General features: G+C 40.2%; 2 protein-coding genes across 2 annotated transcripts in view; both read left to right on the top strand.

Moving 5' to 3' along the window:
• Nucleotides 1–8,320, top strand: part of LRP12 (LDL receptor related protein 12) — a 49,771-nt gene extending 41,451 nt beyond the window's left edge. Inside the window, exons 5-7 of the mRNA XM_063171062.1 lie at nucleotides 726–1,827; nucleotides 2,646–2,778; nucleotides 5,106–8,320. Coding sequence (XP_063027132.1) covers nucleotides 726–1,827; nucleotides 2,646–2,778; nucleotides 5,106–5,960 — 2,090 coding nt within the window. The 3' untranslated portion in view covers nucleotides 5,961–8,320. The remainder of the gene's footprint in view (nucleotides 1–725; nucleotides 1,828–2,645; nucleotides 2,779–5,105) is intronic.
• Nucleotides 8,321–15,708: 7,388 nt separating this feature from the next.
• Nucleotides 15,709–18,727, top strand: part of DPYS (dihydropyrimidinase) — a 31,012-nt gene continuing 27,993 nt past the window's right edge. Inside the window, exon 1 of the mRNA XM_063171077.1 lies at nucleotides 15,709–16,122. Coding sequence (XP_063027147.1) covers nucleotides 15,853–16,122 — 270 coding nt within the window. The 5' untranslated portion in view covers nucleotides 15,709–15,852. The remainder of the gene's footprint in view (nucleotides 16,123–18,727) is intronic.

Below are 18,727 nucleotides of genomic sequence, written 5' to 3' on the forward strand. Positions count from 1 at the left end.
CTGTACTGTGGTTTGTAGAAATAACTGATTGAAAATTATGCAGCAGTGTTTGACTCAGCTGAATTGTTGCAGAGTTGAAATAACTTGGATTCCAGGTATGCTTCTGTATTCAACATGGCTGGAACTTTAATAAGTAAAGGCATGCCTGTGTTTTTGCATTTGCTGCACTCCCATCTTAGTTGCTGCAGGAGAGACAGGAACAAACAGTGGGAACAGGAGAGGGCAGAGGTTTCTTTTTGTGGTTGGTGATAATATGTAATCTTCAGCTGTCAGCTTCTCTCTTGCCTTAGATCCTTTGGTACAAAGTAGGAACCTCCAAAAGTAGGAGACAGTCTCTCTGCTTTTCTGGGAAAGAATTTGAGGTGATAACCAGTACTGCAGCACAAAATGTTTCTGTATTTTGAGTGATAGATGAGAGAGTGTTTTTCTAACTTATGTTTAGCATATTTGAAGTCAGATTTCTCAATAGCTATAAATGAGCATTGTTTTCTTGCTTGGGTTAAAGTTATTTGACTGAAATCAGCTAAGGATAAAGTCCATGCTGATGTGTTGATGGAATTTTGACTTGAAAAACCTGTTTTGTCTTGAAATTTGCTAAAAGTTGCCATGGTTTAAAGGCACTTCAGACATTTGCTTTGCCCTTCTGGAGTACCTGGTGCAGCAAATAAACACAACACAAACCATAAAGGGCTAAACTCTAAGGAAATACTTTTTTTAACTTACAGGGAAATCTGATGAACCAAGTTGTGATTGTGACCAGTTTCACTGTGCTAATGGGAAGTGTATTCCAGAAAGTTGGAAATGTAACAATATGGATGAATGTGGAGACAACTCGGACGAGGAAATCTGTGCCAAAGCTAATCCTCCGACAGCTGCTTCCTTTCAGCCTTGTGCACCCGATCAGTTCCAGTGTCTTTCCCGCTTCACCAAGCTTTACACTTGCCTTCCAGAATCTTTAAAATGTGATGGTAACATTGATTGTCTTGACCTGGGAGATGAAATAGACTGTGATGTGCCAACATGTGGACAGTGGTTAAAATACTTTTATGGTACTTTCAGTTCTCCCAACTATCCTGACTTCTACCCACCTGGCAGCAACTGCACCTGGCTGATAGACACTGGTGATCATCGCAAAGTAATTTTGCGATTCACCGATTTTAAACTTGATGGTACAGGTTACGGAGACTATGTCAAAATATATGATGGATTGGAGGAGAATCCACGGAGACTGTTGCGGGTACTGACAGCATTTGACTCTCATGCTCCCCTCACAGTTGTTTCATCCTCAGGACAGATAAGAGTGCATTTTTGTGCTGACAAAGTGAATGCTGCAAGAGGGTTCAATGCAACGTATCAAGTTGATGGCTTCTGTTTGCCCTGGGAAATCCCATGCGGAGGGAATTGGGGGTGCTACACAGAGCAGCAACGCTGCGACGGCTACTGGCACTGTCCAAATGGAAGGGATGAAACCAACTGCACCATGTGCCAAAGAGATGAGTTTCCCTGCTCTCGAAATGGTGTTTGCTACCCTCGTTCAGATCGCTGCAACTACCAGAATCATTGCCCTAATGGTTCGGATGAAAAGAATTGTTTCTTCTGTCAGCCAGGCAACTTCCACTGTAAAAACAACCGCTGTGTGTTTGAGAGCTGGGTTTGTGATTCTCAAGATGACTGTGGCGATGGCAGTGACGAAGAGAATTGCCCGGTCATTGTGCCCACTAGAGTGATAACTGCAGCTGTCATTGGGAGTCTTATTTGTGGATTGCTGCTTGTCATTGCACTGGGATGTACTTGTAAATTGTACTCACTCAGGATGTTTGAGCGAAGGTGAGTAGAATTCAACTTTATTAAATATTTTGGTGTTTTCTTCTGTTTGTACTTGAAGCAGTTTTGTTGCCATACGGATATTGTTGCACGTGATTTGTAAAGACATTGCTCCTTTTTCTTTGATAGTAAAAAGAGGTTTGTTAATCATAGACTTTATCAGATTGGAAGGGACCCATAAGGAATATCAAGTCCAACTCCATACTTCTTGCAGGACATCTGAAGCTAAACCCTGCTAAGACCAATGGCTGAGCATTGTTCAGATGCTCCTTGAACTCTGAAGGCTGGGGAGCCAATTTTCTGGGGAGCCTGTTCCAGGGACTGACTGCTCCCCCAGTGAAGAAAAGGGGATAGAAGTATCCTGATCACTTCGCTATAGAGGGTTAAAGCTCCAGATGGTGTTACCAGAAAGGAAGTTTGGGGAAACTGCAGTTAATTAATTTGCAATCACAGTTCTGTATATAACATCATGTTTCTTCTCTTGTAGGCTGGTTCATACCAGGATTACATATCCTTCAATCTTTTACAATAATACAAGTGTTACTTGTGGTGTTTTTTATATTTAGCTCATGGGTTTGGGCTGGTTTGTTTATTTTAAAGAAATTTATTGTTGGTTTGTGTTTTTGCTCTCATTTCAGCTGGACAGACTCACAGGAATGACTTTATATTCTTTGCCAATTAAATTTCAATTAAATTAGCAAAACTTCACCTTCTGAAGTTTTTATTTCAGATTATAATAGTCTGATGTACTTTCATTCATTCATATATATATATATAAATCAGTGTCTTATGTATTCGGAAATTTCTTTTCTCTTTGAAAGGTCATTTGAAACTCATTTGTCAAGGGTTGAGGCTGAGCTGTTAAGAAGAGAAGCTCCTCCATCCTATGGACAATTAATTGCCCAGGGTTTAATTCCACCAGTTGAAGATTTCCCTGTTTGTTCCCCAAATCAGGTAAGATTTTAAACTAGCAGGCAGACTCCTTAAATTTTAGGGAGACTGAAATAAAAATATTTTAACTTTCATCTGCTTCCTTTTCCTCTTTAGCATTTCCTTTTTCTCCTTTCAAGTCAATAGTGTTATACAAATGATTAGCCCTTGAACAAAATCAATGGTATAGTAACACCACAGTTTCTTCTGCAGGCTTTCTTTTGTTGGCAATGCCAGTAATGCACACTATAGAACCCCCTCTTTCATGAAAAGTAATAAATTGGTAGATCTAATTGTATGTTCTGTGTTACTGTTGTGAAAGTAAAGATTGCAAGATGGCACTTTGCAGTTTGGGAAAGAAGACCTAGACTTCTAATGTGGAATGGTAGTTCACATGCACAGTGTGTAGGTATGTTCATGCTTGCTGTGCATAACAAGATGATGGGTAAAGACAGGATGTCATATCATATAAAATTACCATGAATGAGTAATAAAGCAAAAGCTAGTAAATGGCAGTCAATAGTTTCTGGTCACCCAGATTCAGAGATGGATGATTAGTGAATTTCTTATTTGGTTGATAAATGAGTTTCTCTCAAAAAGCTTTTCAAGGAGTCAAAAAATGTCTTACAGTTATAAAGCTCTTGTGAGAAATAGAAGTCTTAGTCTGGGAATCCTGGTGTGTTCTGTTAGAGTTGACATTAATTATGTTGTGCTGCTGTTAATACAGCAAAGTTTATGGTAAGAAGAGATTGCATTACTATTACATGTTCTTTCATGCTCACATGTTCACAAGCAGCTGCAATCTGCCACAAAAGATTAGAGGAAAAGAGGAAAATAAATTGCAATTTGCATGAGAAGCTTTAAAGAAACATTGTAAAGATTTTTTGGATAGCTAAATTAGCACTGAACTTCATTAATGAATCTAATAATTGTCTGTAGTGAACACTGTAGAATCCCTCGTTCTTTTTCAGTAGATGACTGTGGTTATAATAAAGATCAGTATGTTCCTGTTTCAACCCAGTTCTGTACTTTTACAAAATTGTCTTGCTATCCTCTTTGCCAAAAAAATTAACCTTCACTGGTTTATGATGGATCTGTGTTCACAAGTCTTGAGGTAGGGTTAGTTTAGGAAAGTCTCTGGAGACAATGCAGTTGTCATGCCCAGATGTGTAAGTCCTCTAGTACAGATAACTTGGAACAAACCAGTGCTTCCTGAAGAAGCACTGTCTCAAGGATGGTGGAAGAGAGATGAAGGTGACAGCATGAGAACACTTAATTTCAGTTTTCATAAATTAAGGGAAGTACATGCATGTATGTTAAGGGTTTAATCAGGGAATGGCTCTTCTGAAGAATATTCTATTTTTTTTTGCCATAATCTTAATGTAAAATCATGAATATGGACTTTATCCTCTAATTAAATACATTTGTGAATATTTTTAGAATGATGGGCACATGGAAGATCTAATTAGCTGAGGCAGTGTTTTCTCTAAGTTTGAGTCTGGGATCTCCAAGATAAAGGAGTTTGTGTTCTTATGTTTATGTTACCTTACAGTTGAGTAGTTGTACAGGATTTTAAACAGGAAAATTCAGGTATGCATTCTTCTGTAGCTGGATAACTAGAAAATGTATACTGAATTTGGGAAATTTATAGTTTAGAACACAAAAGGTAATTTTATTTAAACAGAACCATTAAAGCATTTTGAAACTGGAATTAACTGATTACATCAGAAAGGGAGGAAAAAAATCAAACTATAAGCCTCTGCTGGAGAAGATACTTAATTTAGTCCCTTTGAGGAAGCCCTGTGGTAGTGGATAAAGAAGGTGGCCACCTTTGTTAAATCTTTCTGGAAGACTTTGTTTACAAATCCTAAAATGAGACACATTTCTCTGTGCTGTATTGTAAAATCCACAGTGACTATCTTTTTGGTAAGACTGTAACAGATTTTGTGTGCCTGCTCTACTGGCTCTGTGGTTGTATTTTTCTTTAATCTGTGTTCCATATCCAGACTATAGTGCCTTGTTTTCACATTGTCTTTATTTAGAGATCCTTTTTTAGGGCAGAAATATACCTTGTATTGAAGTCATTGCTCTTTTATTGCCTTTGCATATGTATTTCCACTTAATCTGCCTGTTTATGTTTTTCCTCTAGAGCATCTAGACTTTTGTCATGACTTTTTAAAATAGCCTTTTTAAATAGCCTTTTGCTACATATACCAGATCCTTATTAAGAAGGATGCAACATTTTGTAATATTTAAGATTCTGCATTTAACTTTGTTAAATGCTGTTTTGCATAATAATAGTTATACCAGCAGACTGTCAGTGCTTGATTGTTGCTTGTCTTCTTATTTAGGCTTCAGTTCTGGAAAACCTCAGGCTGGCAGTACGATCTCAGCTTGGATTTACCTCAATCAGACTTCCTATTGCTGGCAGATCAAGTAACATTTGGAATCGAATTTTTAATTTTGCGAGGTCACGTCATTCTGGATCGTTGGCATTGGTCTCGGCAGATGGAGATGATGTTGCCAGCCAAAGTACTAGTAGAGAAGGTGAAAGAAATAATACTCACAGAAGTTTGTTTTCAGTTGAATCTGATGATACAGACACAGAAAATGAAAGAAGAGACACAGCAGGAGCAGTTGGTGGTGTTGCTGCCACCTTGCCTCAAAAAGTCCCTCCTGCAACAGCAATAGAAGCACCAGTGGGAGCGTGTGGGAGTTCCTCTGCTCAGAGCAGCAGCACGGATGGTGGAAGAGAAGTGACAAGTGTAGAGCCCCCAAGCACAAGCCCCGCACGCCACCAGCTCTCGAGCGCACTAAGCCGTATGACTCAAGGCTTGCGCTGGGTACGCTTTACTTTAGGGAGATCAAGCTCAGTGAATCAGAACCAAAGTCCTTTGAGACAGCTTGATAATGGGGTAAGTGGAAGAGAAGAGGATGATGATGTTGAAATGTTAATTCCAGTCTCTGATGTAGCATCAGACTTTGACATGAATGACTGTTCAAGACCTCTACTTGATCTCAGCTCAGATCAAGGACCAGGGCTTAGACAGCCTTACAGTGCTGCACATCACAGTGTAAGGTCATGCAGTCGAGATGGCCCCTGTGAGAGCTGTGGCATCGTACACACTGCCCAGATACCCGACACTTGCTTAGAGGCAACAGTGAAAAACGAAACTAGTGACGATGAGGCATTATTACTCTGCTAGGTACGGATTGTTTAGGAAAGATTGTGTACAAGTTGGAGCAATATCTGTCATTGTTTTGTACTTCACAGTTAAAATTAGTTTTTAGTTTTAAAAAATCCAGGACAACATTATGTTAAAGCTGTTTTAGCCTGTGTGGTTGATTAAACTTTTCTTATACTGGATGACATTATGGAACTATAAGAGCGAACATTTTAATGGCTCTGAATACACAATGTGTGTATCCAGTATAATTGGATTACTCTTTAAACTGAAGTTTTCCCCATTAGTTTCAAATTTAGTTTATCCTGGTACTATAGTTCAAACCCAAAACACGGCTGCTCAAGACTTAGTGGCTGCCTGTTTAACCCCATATTAACAGGTGAATTTGTACAGAATTATTTTCCTTTAGGAACTGACTCTGTTGTATTATTGCCAACATACTTGTAACTTAATATACTAAATATGGTAAGGATTGTTACTGTAAAATATGTACTTTTCTTTGAGTTTATTCAACACTTTGTCTAAATATTCTTGAATTTCATCATAATGTGAACTTACTTAAAGGGAGGAGAAACTTTCTCCAGGAGTATTCTTTTTCTTTCAGAAGTACAAAATGCAATGATATATGAAATTTAGGCATAATAGATAAAGTGATCGCAAAAGCTTTTTTAGCACTGACTTTCCTAAACTGCAATCTAATATGGTACAAGCCAAATAGTATGTAAAATCCCCAGTCATTAGTCTTTTTGATTTGAAGTAAAAAAGGGCCGAAGATATTACAATATGTGTTAGTTCTTTAAATATCCAATATGTACAAATACACTACAGAATAAGTTCCAACTGGTAATAGATCTTTCCCTAATACTGTAGGTTATAAAGCTTGTTTGGTCTCAAGGGATTTGCACTAAAATCATATTAAGGTCTCTAATGAGCTTAGTGCACAAGCACTATCACTTTAAGTACTATTATTGTCTAATATTGCAATGGCTATATATTTCCATGGCTCTTTTCTTGGGGTGTTGCATTTTTGTTGCAATTGAATTTGCTTTACTAATTCCCTATTTATTCATTGTATTTAAAAACTGGTTTACTCGGTTGCAGACTGGTTGTTTAAAATAAACCAAAAGAAAACCCTTTTAGTGTATTTTTTATGATATTACATGTTGGAGCAAAACAGATCAGTGAGGAAAAAAGCTCGTAACTTCCAATTTTGTGATAAGCAGGTTAATACGTGGCTACTAGTGTGACAACAAGAAACTACACCTTTTAAAAACAAAACTGTCAACTACTGTTTTATTTATTCTTTGCCAGTCTGTTTTTAGTAGGCTTAAAGATCCAGTATGAAATGTATTTGTGTGTGATTGTATGCTATTTATTAAATTTTAAATACTTTGTTGAATGTCATTTTAAAGCATGTTTAAAGTCTTGTGCATTTCTGTCGTGTTATGCTGTCGGGCAGAACTGACTAAAATTTTAATATGTATCAAAATTAAATTGAATTTTTGTTATGTTTTTGAGGTACTTTTAAAGATAAATCCAAGGTCTGTCTGGCTTTTTATTTTTTTTAAATCCTCATCTCTGAAGTACAAATCACATGCAGAAGGAGCAAACAATTGAATGGATTCCAAAGTGTATATATCTTCTCCCTCTTCTCTTCATTCACAGACACTGGGATGAGAAAAATAAATAATTTTACCATCTGGTTGATTTTTTTCATGCGAGTTAGCAGGTAAATTCTGAGTTCAGGATGCAATGACGTCGATTTGTGCTTTTGAGGAACCTTATGTGCAATACAATTGTAAAAGATTTTATTATAACAACCCATGTGGTTTCAAGTTTCAGAACAGATCACATCACACTGGTACCAGATCAGGTACAAGTTGGCCCATAATTACACGTACTCAAGTAAAAGTCATCAATGGCCATTTTTATTCACATTGAATAATATCTAAATCTGTGGGTAATCTCTCGTCTGATTTCAGTAGCATTGCTTATAGAGCAGGCAGCTTTGCAATAGGAACATGGTAACATACCCTGAAGTATATGTGAACAGTATGTCCTGGTATAAAATACTGGGTTTTTAAACCTTCCTGATTAATTGTCATTAGAAAGTGGTTGTGGAAATGCTTGTCCCTGAGGCAGATAAATTTTAAAGAAAGAGTCTTCACAGAATACCTTCAGTGTTTAACACACATAGTGATCTAAATTTGTTCCATTAGATGCCCCAAATAGCATGTACCTATGGACTCCATATTGCAGATGTAAAAAGAACACAATGTTTAATTTGTTTTAAAGGAAAAATGCTACACATTTAACTGAGAAGTTGGATTTGATTGATAATTTGAAAATTGTAAATAAAATTCATATTTGTATGAGGTGAATTTGTTGCAGTGATTTTTTTTTCTTAGTGATATTAAAGGGAGTGATTGATTTTTCTTTTGAGTAATGCATGAGTGATTGGTTGCATTTGTTTTGTTTGGTTTTACTGAGGGTTTTGATAAGACATTATTACCCTGTTTCTTTTTATGCTGGAGAGCTTGAATTAGTATTTTGTTTAATTCATTCTTGATTTAGCTGTGCTACAATACTAGGGCAGTTTGAAAAAAATGTCAGAAATATTTACTGTAAATTTATCTTGTTTTCTGTAATAAATCACTTTCATCTGCCAGCTTTAAAGAATCTAGGTTATTGTGAGGCAAGTTTTCTCCTCGTGTAAAGTTATTTAAACATGGAAAGAGTTTGTCACCATTCTTTTTCACATACCACACTTTTTTGTCATTTGAAACATTAGGGAGGGCTGACTGAGCTTCAGATGGTGCAAGGGCTTGTTTTGTTTCCAGCGTTCATTTTCAGTACAAGTTCAGCAAGTGTTGCTGATAACTCTTCTTTCAAAACAGGTTCCTGGAGCGGATGCTGGAATTAGTTACTGTATTATGTGTTCACTTTCTGTCTGAATGTCAAAGCATGAACTCGTGCCAAAGCTTGGATTCAGTCCAGGGAAATCAAGTTCAGGTTGGGACACAAATACTGTTTCAGTGAAGTTTATATACTAAATACTCACTGCAGATCAAATCGTGGCTTTTTCTGTTGGGATGAGGTTTTACTTCCTTTCTGAAAAGTGAGTGTTTTATTCTCCTATATACATCTCCAGATATTCAGCTGTGTAGGTTGTCCTGAGGAAATGCTGCACATTTCCCATAAATCTTGGTTTAACTCAAAAGTTTTAATCCTCCTCCAGTTGTGATGAAGCTTTCTGTGAAGTCTTTTGTCAGTTTTTGGGTAAAGAAAAGAGACTGTATCTCTTTTCTTCCTCCCTTGTGAGTTTCTGAAAATAAGCAGTTGGTAACTGAATTCCTCCAGGACATCAGCTATAAGTCAATTGCCCAGAATGGGGTGTGTTCTGAAAGGACAAGGGAGAAGACTGTCTTGTCCCTTTGCCATGTCACCAAAAGTATATAGAGGTAAGCAGACTGATATTTAAAACTCTTTCCCTTCTATCCTCCACTGGAATTTCACTAGTTAGCTTTTGCTTCCAAGGGATGTCCATAGTTGCACTTGGACTTGATACAGAGAAGTTCTATAGCACAACATTCAGGTCAATATGTCTAGTTGAGGTTTCTGTTCATGTGCTGTACCCACTATCTGGTGAGTAGTAACCTGGGGGAAGAGAATGTGGGATTCACTAAACTGAAGTATTATCTAAGAATTCAGATGGACAAGACTTCCCAGTCATCAATGCAGAGAAAAAGAGACATCGCTCTGAGCAGTGCCAGTGATTCCTAATCACATTTTGAGAAAAGGCATTTACAGTAAACAAAATTTAGCTAATCTCTGTGAATATCTGAGCACAAATTAGTGTGATATTTTTACATGCAAACTGAAAAAATTTAGCAGATGAGTTTGATTTCTAGCATTAATTCTTCCTTGTGACCAAGTTACATCCTTTTATCAAAGAACTAAATAAAAGACTCAAATGCAAGTGAAGTTTTTGCAAGATTGAGGGTTTTTTTTCAGATCAGTTACCTTTTATGCTGTTTGTGCAGGAAAGAAATGGGTAGAAAGGCAGGAAGCAAAAACAAAAGATAATAAGTCGAGTAACTAGATTTTGAATTTGAATTTTAGAAAGGTTGTAATAAAACAGACAAGACACTCTAAAGGAATATATTACATTGCACAAAGGTTTGTTGGCTTTTTTTTTGAGACACACAATTGCAGGAGACCTTCCCAAAAATAAGTCATAGTGGGTAGGACATGTCAAATCAGGAGATAAGAGAAAGAAGGAAGGAGTTATGGTTTAGTGTGGACTTCCTTACAAATAATAAAGGTTTGTTATGCAAAATGTGAAGGACAAAGAAATAAACTTGCTTTAAGGAATAAGGACATGATCCCTGAAATAAGCATACATTGTACATGTTATCTAAGAGGCAGGTGTCTGAATTCAGAGCAGAAATCTCAATTTCAGCAGAATATGATGACTTGTGGTGTTACAGAGGTTTAGTAGTGCATTTCTACCTTTGCAATGAAATAATCGTGTCTGAGCGTGTACCAACAGAACTGAAGAAATAGATTTATCTGCTTCTCCAGGTTTATGAAATTAAGGAAAAACAACTGGTAAAATACATTGGTTTAATCTGTTGTCTTTCCTGTGGTTAGTTAAGAACCACCTTGAACAGTCACAGTTGGAGGAAGAAGTTTTGGTGCACCAAAGGAAAAAGAGGAGCAATATACAGGATAGTGAGGAGTGTCATAAACTGACAGCATATTTCTGCAGTGGCATGGCAAGGAACAGAGATGTTATGTTTTGCTTTCTCTCATCTACTCTGTTAGCCAGCAGTTTTAGTTCTGACTTTGTGTTCCTTCAACAGATGCTGAGTTTGAGAGTTGGAGAAAATACAACTAATATTTTGCAGTGTTTTTTTTTTTTTTTTTTTGACAATGCATGAGTAAAGATAACAGTTTCCAAAGATAGCTGTGCTTTTGTGGTTATGTTTCTTGGAGTTTGGAAAAATCCCACCTAAGAATTTAGTTTCTTTGACTGAGGTTGTGCACCAGGAAGTAACTGACAGGTATGATGAGTTTGTTTTATTATTCCCATAGTACTGTGAGACTTAGAACTTCAATGCCTGAGTTGAACTGTCTCACACATATTTAGAAAGTGGGCATTTCATTGGACCCTTATGAGCCAATGAATAGTGAAAAGAGCAAAGAGCACTTTGAGAGAGAGTATGAGGGTTTCTTAGTTGCTCTTCTGCTGGATTCCTGGTCATCCCTTTTTCTTTTTTGGTTGTACTCTCTGTGGTTCACCATTTGTGTTGATCAAAGGGGAGGAGGCACTTGGCCTTAGGAGAATGAGAGAACAGTCACTACTTACTGTCTCTCTAAAAAGTAGAATGGTCTTCAGCACACACACACCTTTGGCTGCCTTCCCTTGTGTCACATGTGTGGGACCCAAGGCTGGGTGCTAATGGGCTTCATCACTGCTGATGTATTTGGGGAAACACTGGCATTAGGATCTTGGATGTAGCCTGGTATTCAGGAGAGCATATTTCTAGTTCAGGTCATGTGGAACTAGAGGATTGGATTCCTTTCTTAATGTTTTTTAGCCTTGTTTGGTGATAGAAAACCATGGGGAATGCTTGCTAATTTTGGAAAGCTTTTACAACTGAAGAGGGCTTGGGAGCTTAGGTTTTGAAACCTCACCACTTGTTTGTGTCTGAAAATCCATCTCATGAAAATAGACTCACCAATTCTCCAAAACCTAGTGCTTTATCCATCATTACTGAAAGCTTTGGTACTGGTTTTGTTAATTTTCTCACATTGCAAATGTTCATGATCTGCTCGTTCTTCCTTGGAGGAAAGTTGTCAAAAATAAGTAATGCTATTAATCGCACATCTTCATTAGCTGAGCTGTCTTTCTGCTGCTCATTATCAACCCCTACCTTCCTTCACAAAATGTCTCTGTTTGTTCAAAAGCCTATTTGTCTGCTGCCCCTGCATTTTGAGATATATTTCAGCTTCACCAACTTTAATTTGAAGGTTAACGCCAATAAGAGTCCTGGAGTTAAGAAAAAGCTGAAGACTGTGTGGTGGTAGTAGAGCTTTACAGCACTAGGGTATTGGAAGAAGAATGTGAAAATGAAAGCAAATGGAAGATAAGAGTAAGGGGTGATAATTACAGGAGAAGTTAAAAATAAATAGTATTTTATGCAGGCAGGTAGCAGTTAAAGGTTCCAGGATGAAGTGGGTGAAAGTATGTGTCTCAGAGGACTTTAAACTGATGGTTTCTGCATTATAATGACTTTTAGATGTCCTCAAGGTTTGCTGGATGTTCCAAACTTCAGTCCTCTGTTTCTTGCAAAGATCCCTGAATTTGCTAAATTATTTTCATTTGGTAAATCATGGATGTGGATTCTGTTTCCTTCAGAGTTGTTTAAATGGAATCAGTTTATCATTAGGCTACTGAGAAACCTCTTATGATTGTATTTCTGTGATAGTTACACTATACACTCAATTTTTAGATTTCTAGGATTATTTGCTTTACTAGACACAACAAATGCATTAGCATATGGTTCAGCTTCAGATTTGTGAGCTTGGGAAGACATTCTGCAATGGCTCTCAAATTGTTGAGCTACTGTGCAACATTTTAGGATCCGTAAATGTTTCCTAACGGGAAACTTCTCTGCAGGGTTGTGGTTTTAGCCCAGCTGGTATTTGATCACTGCACAGCTACTCACTCAATCAGCTTGGAAGGGAGATAGTGTGAAAACTTGTGGGTTTGAGATAATGACAGTTTAACAGGTAAAGCAAAAGCTGCACTTGTGAGCAAAGCAAAACTAATCCATCCCTCACTTTGGAGGAGCAGGCAGATGTTTCTGGAGATGTTCCATCTCCAGAAAAGCAGATCTCCACCATCCACTAAGGGTGACTCGGGAAGACAAATGCTATATATGCCGAATGTCCCTCTCCTTCCTTCTTCTCTCTCTCCAGCTTTATATGCTGAGCATGACACCATATGGCTGGGGGTGTTCTTGTGGTCAGCTGGGGTCACCTGTCATGGCTTTGTCCCCTTCCAGCTTCTTGTGCACCCCCAGCCTCTTCACTGGGGGGGCACTGTGAGATGCAGAAAAGCCCTTGACATAGTGCAAGTGCTGCTCAGCAATAATGAGAACTTTCCTTTGTTACCAGCAGTGCGTTCAGCACAGATGCAAAACACAGAGCAATACCAGGTACTATGACAGAGTTGAACTCTCTTCCAGCCCACACCACTACAACAGAGCAGAGTCAAACATTGATTATGGGGCAAGGATTTGTTTGAATCTCTGCAAAGAGAAGGATAAAACAGTAAAATGTTTTGTGGGTAAGTAAATACTCCAAAGTCAATTAGGAGCCAGAAGCCGTGTTGGAGTGATTCAGTGATTCCTAAAAATGTAGGGCCAGTTGTCTTCTCTGAGTATTTCAAGTATTATTTCTGCTCCACCAGTGGTATTTCAGGCTATTTTTTCAAGGGACAGCTGAGCTGTGAAATATTTACCAAATATACACAAATGTAACTGATGTGACATTATCTTTTTGGTCCAAATGGTTTAAATAAAAGAGCTGCTTAGACAGAATCTTGTTATATACCAATATGTTATTTAATGTGTTCAAAACCACTTGTGGGATAAATTCAGTTTTCCTAGGCACAGCATTGCAAGATGTTATGTTCCTGGTTTGTGGGCAGTTCTGCAATTTTGAGCTGGGCATGAAATTACAGATAGGAAGGTTTGGGCATTTAAGAGTAGGATCCACAAAGTCTAAATTACCCAGGAGGAAATCAGAGGAGAGGAAACAGAGTTCAAGCCTGTTCTTGTTCAAAAGCAGATGTAAATACTCTTGAGCTGTGCTACTCTTCATGCATTTATGTATGAAAGTTGTATCAGTTTTTTCCTGTGCAACACACACAAAAAGGGAACTGGATAAGGGAACTGGATATCCCAGTGCACACTACAATCTGCTGTGATGTGGCTGATCTGCCTTCAGATCTCCCTCTGCCCAATTTGGCAGAAGGATTTGAGCAGAAAAGTTTACGACTGCCACTAGCCCAAAAGCATACTCAGAGATGACGGTCTAGGTCTGTCATGTCAAAACTCCTTTCATAGAAAATACTAAGTAATCATTGGCCAGGGAGAAATTAGAAGACAGTGACTATTTTAGGTTGGCAGTTTAGGCACTGAAGTGATGCTGAAAAGTCTCTTTGCCAATAAATACTGTAAAGTCTGTTGATGCTGTTCTACATTAAATCATTAAATAGCCTTTGGATAGGCATAGGAACTTAACTGCTGTATACCACATGATCAGATGAACCTCTGACTTTGCTACCCCCTCTCCTCACTTCACAAAGGTCACTTAATTTATGCAAAGTGAAGCTGCTTTTCCAAATGAGTTTTGACATGTTTTGTTGCTGTGTCAGGTCATAAATCCCATTAAGTCTGTTCCATTGCAGAAAGGTGAGATGTAAGACAAGATACTTTGGGATGAGCAGATAGAAAACTAAATGTATGGTAATTCTCTCTTACCCATCATAAGGGAAGGAACAAAGGTGACATGCTGATGGGAAGGTGAGATTTTCCATATCTTGTGTCCATTGTCTAAATGGCTTTTTGGTATCCTATGTGTGCACCCTCTCACAGCCTGCAGAGACAATGTTCTCTCTTGCTAAATCATCACCACTAAACTGGAAGAGGTGAGGGGATGAAGATGCAAGTGCTCAGCAGATTTAGGGACACATTTGAGCTGTGCCATGTCACTGCTGAGTTTGCCAATCCAGGGTTATGGGAGAAGTCGGAAAATGCCATAGAAACGAGTGCCTCTGAGATGGTACAGAGCAGGTCTTTAGCTCATTTTTCAGTTCTTACTTCCCCACCTCTTTTTACAGGTGTATATTCTGAACCACACAAGCCACCTCCTGCCAAGGTCACACCAGCCTTGTGTGAAACCCACCACAGAGGATCCTGACTTTCCCCTGCCCTCAGGAAGGGCTCCCCTGGGGCAGGGATGTTTGAGGGCCAGCACAGCCAGGCTGGCAGTGGTTGTGGGGGCAGCAGTGTGGGGTGTGGCAAGCACAGGCTGAGCCTGCTGGGTGGCACAGCAGGGCCGTGGGGCAGGTGGAGCATCAGGGGATTTTGAAATGGGATTTTGGATGCTGACACACACACCCCAGCTTCCCCCTCAGGCTGGAGCGCTGTCTATGTTGCATCATTGCAGTAGCAGCAGAGAGCCATGTTTGGATCCTGAGGGTGGTGTGTCCCAAATCCTTTGAGAAACAGCCTGGGAGAGTGTGGACCCCCCCATCTCCACTGAGAAGGATGCAACACCTGGGTCACCAGAGCACTGCACTCTGCCTTTCCCTCTGCACAGGCTGGACCCATGGGCTCCCCAGACATGGCTGCAGGAAGCTCAGGTCACCCCTGGGCTCTCTGGCTGCTTCTGTGGAGAGCTCAGGTCACCCTTGGTTTTCTCAAATGTGGCTGCAAAGAGCTTAGTTTGTTTTTGGGCATCACAAGATGATAAAATAGCCACATTTTCAAAGCAGCTCAGCTAGCTGCAAACCAGCAGGTGCACAGGGCACGCTGGAGGGTGTGCTTTGAGAACACCCAGACCCCCTGAAAGCCTGGCTCGCTTTGTCCAGGCGGAGTCCAGAGCAGGAGGGGCCCAAGGGCAGCCCGGCTCCCACCCGTGTCACTGGGCCGCACAGGAGGCGGGAGGAGCTTCCGGGGGCAGAGGGGGCAGTTCCATCGGTGCCCGTTTAACGGGCGTGGTGTGCGGGGCGTTTCGGCCCGTTTGGAGAGAGCTGCTGCTCTGGGAGGAGGGGGCAGTGAACTGCTCTGAGGCAAGAGCAGGTTTCTGAGCTGAGGCCTCGCTCTCACCTACTGGCATGCTACCCCAAACCGGGGCTCGGCAGAGACTTTTGATCAAAGGGGGAAAAGTTGTGAATGATGACGTCTCTGTGGTGGCTGACGTGTATGTGGAAGATGGAGTGGTGCAGCAGGTGGGCCCGAACATAAACCCGGAGCCCTCGACTGGACTTGTTGTGCTGGATGCGACCAACAAGCTGGTGATCCCTGGGGGCATCGATACTCACACACACATGGAGTTCCCTTTCATGGGTAGCAGGTCAAAAGATGACTTCTACACTGGAACCAAGGTGGGTGCACTTGTGCATGTCTGTGTGTGCATCTGGGCTTTCTCACAGAGGGGTGCCTGCTGGTCCTCCAGGATTATTTCTGAAAGAGAGAAGAGAATGTGAATCAAGCATGGCCAGTTGATCCTGTCCCTTTGGCTGGGACATTGTCATAAAGCAGGTGGGGTACTCAGAGGTCCACCCCCAGCCAGAATGTTATTTGGGCTCCTCCAGAAACTGTTGTGATTGCAGGGGTCAAGTGGGGCAGGCATTTACCCTGGCTGTCAGCATGCAGACTACAACCGGCTTTGGTGCATCAAGCTTCATACTTCTCTGAGCAAAGGTTAACTAAAGCAACAGTTTAATTCCCCCGTGCTGTTTAAGCATTTCTCTGGTAAACTGATCTTTCTCCTCTGTTAGCATGAGGGAATGCAGGCTTTTCTTCTGCCATTCACTTTGGTGCTTACTGTGTGTCTCAATGAAAGTCCGCTCCAAATACACTTTATGAAAGTACATTATTTCTCCCAGTCTTACACTTGGAGTGGGTTTTTTTTCAGCTTTTTAGCTGATCTTATTATATACCCTGAATATGAAGAGTGTATCAGTTACTCATAATAGCAGTATTACACATCATCTCCGTACAGTTTCCATAACCAAAACTTTCAAGGCACTTTTCTAAGAGCTTTGTTGTGCAGACTGAAAGCCTTGGTTCACAGAGAGGATCACATTGCCCCGCTTGGTTTGTCTGCTAGCCATCACCTTCACAGAGATTGCTATACCCAGCTCCTCTCACAGGAGAACTGGGATTTACTAAAAAGCAGAAAATAAGTTTTTAAGGTTTTCTCAGTAACTCTGAGGTACTTAAAGGACAGGGAAGCTTCAAGACAGAGGCTGCATATACAAAACAGGATGGTCAGATAGTTGCTTCAGTGCCTGCAAGAAAATTCTAGATCTACCTTAGCAGTCAGATGTCAAAAAGTTAGATATTGTGGCTATCCTTAACCCAGGTCAAAGTGTGGAAAGTGTTCAGACCTATTCACTGAAGGTCATCCTCTGACAAATATTTTGGCAAGAAATTCAAGGAGACAGAGTTGTATTCCAGGTATTACAAAATATGCTACAATGATTAGCTAAGATTTACCCATTCAGTTGAATAAGTAAAGGCGTCTCTCTTTACAGACAGAGGGGGAAAAAGATGTAGGGAATAAAAGGAGATTCAAGTGGAGTTGTGGAACCCATGACTTTTTTTTTTCTTGAAGTCTATAAATTTTCTTTAAATCCTGTTTAACAAATAAGTCAATCAATATTTTTAAAAAATATTTGACAGTTTGAACAACTTTTCTGGGAGAAAATGTTTGGCTCAATTCATTAGAGATTGCAAATACTTGTGTCACTCTCCAAACTTCTCTTTTTGCTGAATTCTAAATGAGCAGAAGGAAGAAAGAGACTAATTGTCATAGAAAAAGGAAGAGTAATACAGCATGAGGGACCTGGACAGGGTGGATAGATGAGCTGAGTCCAACATTACAAGGTTTAACAAGTTCAAGTGCAGTGTCCTGCATTTTGGCCACAACAACTCCCTGCAGCGTTACAGGCTGGGGACAGGGTGGCTGCACAGTGCCCAGGGGACCTGGGGGTGCTGGCTGACACCAGACTGAACACGAGTCAGTGTGTGCCCAATGGCCAAGAAGGCCAAGGGCATCCTGGCCTGCATCAGCAGCAGTGTGGCCAGCAGGCCCAGGGAGGTCGTTCTTCCTCTGTACTGGGCACTGGTGAGGCCACACCTCGAGTGCTGTGTCCAGTTCTGGGCCCCTCAATTCAGAGAGGGCATTGAGGTGCTCAGATGCATCCAGAGAAGAGCAGCAAGGCTGGTGAAGGGTCTGGAACACAAGCCCTGTGAGGAGCAGCTGCGGGAGCTGGAGCTGGTCAGCCTGGAGGAGGCTCAGGGCAGGCCTCGCCCTGAGAGGAGGATGCAGCCAGGGGGGCTTGGTGTCCCAGAAAACTGGTGAGAGGACAAGAGGACACAGTCTTAATCTGAGCCAGGGGAAGTTTGGGCTGGACATTAGGAAAAAATTCTTCACAGGAGGAGTGATTGGGCATTGGAAAGGGCTGCCTGGGGAAGTGGTGGAGTCACCATCCCTGGAGGTGTTCAAAGAAAGACTGGATGTGGCACTTAGTGCCATGGTTTAGTTGATAAGGCGGTGTTAGGCCATAGGTTGGACTTGATCTCAAAGGTCTTTTTGAATCTAGCTAATTCTTTGATTCTCTGATCCTGTGAATTTGGGCTGTGCACATTTTGATCTGAATTGGTTGTTGCCATTTTGCAAAGGGACGTTGTTCAGAGCAATAGAGAGGATTTCTTTTGCTAATCTGGAAGAAAGCAACAATTTCAACAAAGGAACTTTTGTATTAGATCAATTTCTTTTAGTCAAGAATCTGGCATCTGTGTAACTTTTTTTCCCTCCAAAGGCAAGAAAAATAATAATTCAGTTTTCCATTAATAAGAGTGGAAATTATTGGTTAAAAAGCAATTTTTGATCACAATTCATCTGTTAAGTAAAGTTGTAGTTTATTTTATTACTTTACAACATTTATGTAGAGAATGTAAATTCCTCATTCTATTTAAAAC

This window comes from Melospiza melodia, chromosome 1 (assembly GCF_035770615.1).
Source record: "Melospiza melodia melodia isolate bMelMel2 chromosome 1, bMelMel2.pri, whole genome shotgun sequence".
In the NCBI taxonomy this organism is placed as follows: Eukaryota; Metazoa; Chordata; class Aves; order Passeriformes; family Passerellidae; genus Melospiza; species Melospiza melodia.